General features: G+C 37.1%; 1 protein-coding gene across 1 annotated transcript; it reads left to right on the top strand.

Moving 5' to 3' along the window:
• Nucleotides 1-41: 41 nt before the first annotated feature.
• Nucleotides 42-506, top strand: HELRODRAFT_184799 (hypothetical protein; the record flags this gene model as incomplete). The annotated part of the gene is made up of 2 exons (XM_009026201.1): nucleotides 42-216; nucleotides 283-506. Coding segments are annotated over 2 exons (399 nt in total), but the record flags the coding sequence as incomplete, so codon positions are not given.
• Between the last annotated feature and the right edge of the window lie 441 nt (nucleotides 507-947).

The raw sequence follows: 947 nt of genomic DNA, 5'->3' as shown, positions 1-947 counted from the left end.
GTTATAATTATAGCTATAGCACTGATAATCACTTATTACATATGACCTTATTAATATTCATGAAGATAATTCCANCCAATCAGAACACTCATACCTCGGAGTTAAGAGAATTAGATCCGCCAATCAGAGCTCGAGTGTTGAGGATCATTCCGATCGTCAGCCAATCACATTCGTCCGTTTGCCTAAGGGTTGAATTATACGGATGCGATATTGAAGGTTTGAAGCTTTTATTATCGCCGTCATCATCATCATCGTCGTCGTCATCATCATCATAATCATCAGGACCAGTAATAAAGTACAAAATACCTCAACCCACCCCGCCTTTCATCGACCAATCAGAGAGGAGCAGCAAATCAGCTGACAGTAACACTTCCGGTTGCATCGTTTCCGGTTGCAGTAGCACTTCCGGTTTTGGTTGCAACAACAGCAACAGCAAAAACAACGGGCAACTCTTGATTGATGGCCAAATCGGACAGAGCGACTACTTCCGGCCGAATCAGGGATGGGTAGGTTGGAGAAGAAAAAGGAAAATAAGGAAGAAGATAATAAACAAAGATGATAACATCAATAGTAGTAGCAGTAGTAGTGATGATGATGATGTATATAGTAATGATAATGATGATGATGGTAACAGCAACGTAGATGATAATATAATTTTTGCCAGTAAAAATTTAATCATAAGCCATCGCCAACATGGCAAACATTACGATGAGAATGATGATGATGATGATTACGATGATGACAACAATAACAACAATAACAACAACAACAACAATGATAATTATAAAAACAATAATAATAATAACAATAATAATAATGACGACGGGGTAGTAGTAATGATGTTTGAAATGGATGAACAGAGATTGATTGAAGAAATATCCATCCATTGCAATAACATGTTTACTATGGGAGTTAAGTTGTTTAAGCAGGTTGGTCAAATGAATGAA

This window comes from Helobdella robusta, assembly GCF_000326865.2.
Source record: "Helobdella robusta unplaced genomic scaffold HELROscaffold_4577, whole genome shotgun sequence".
Lineage (NCBI taxonomy): Eukaryota > Metazoa > Annelida > Clitellata > Rhynchobdellida > Glossiphoniidae > Helobdella > Helobdella robusta.
The sequence above is the reverse complement of the archived record's forward strand: the minus strand, read 5'-3'. Positions and strand labels throughout refer to the sequence as shown.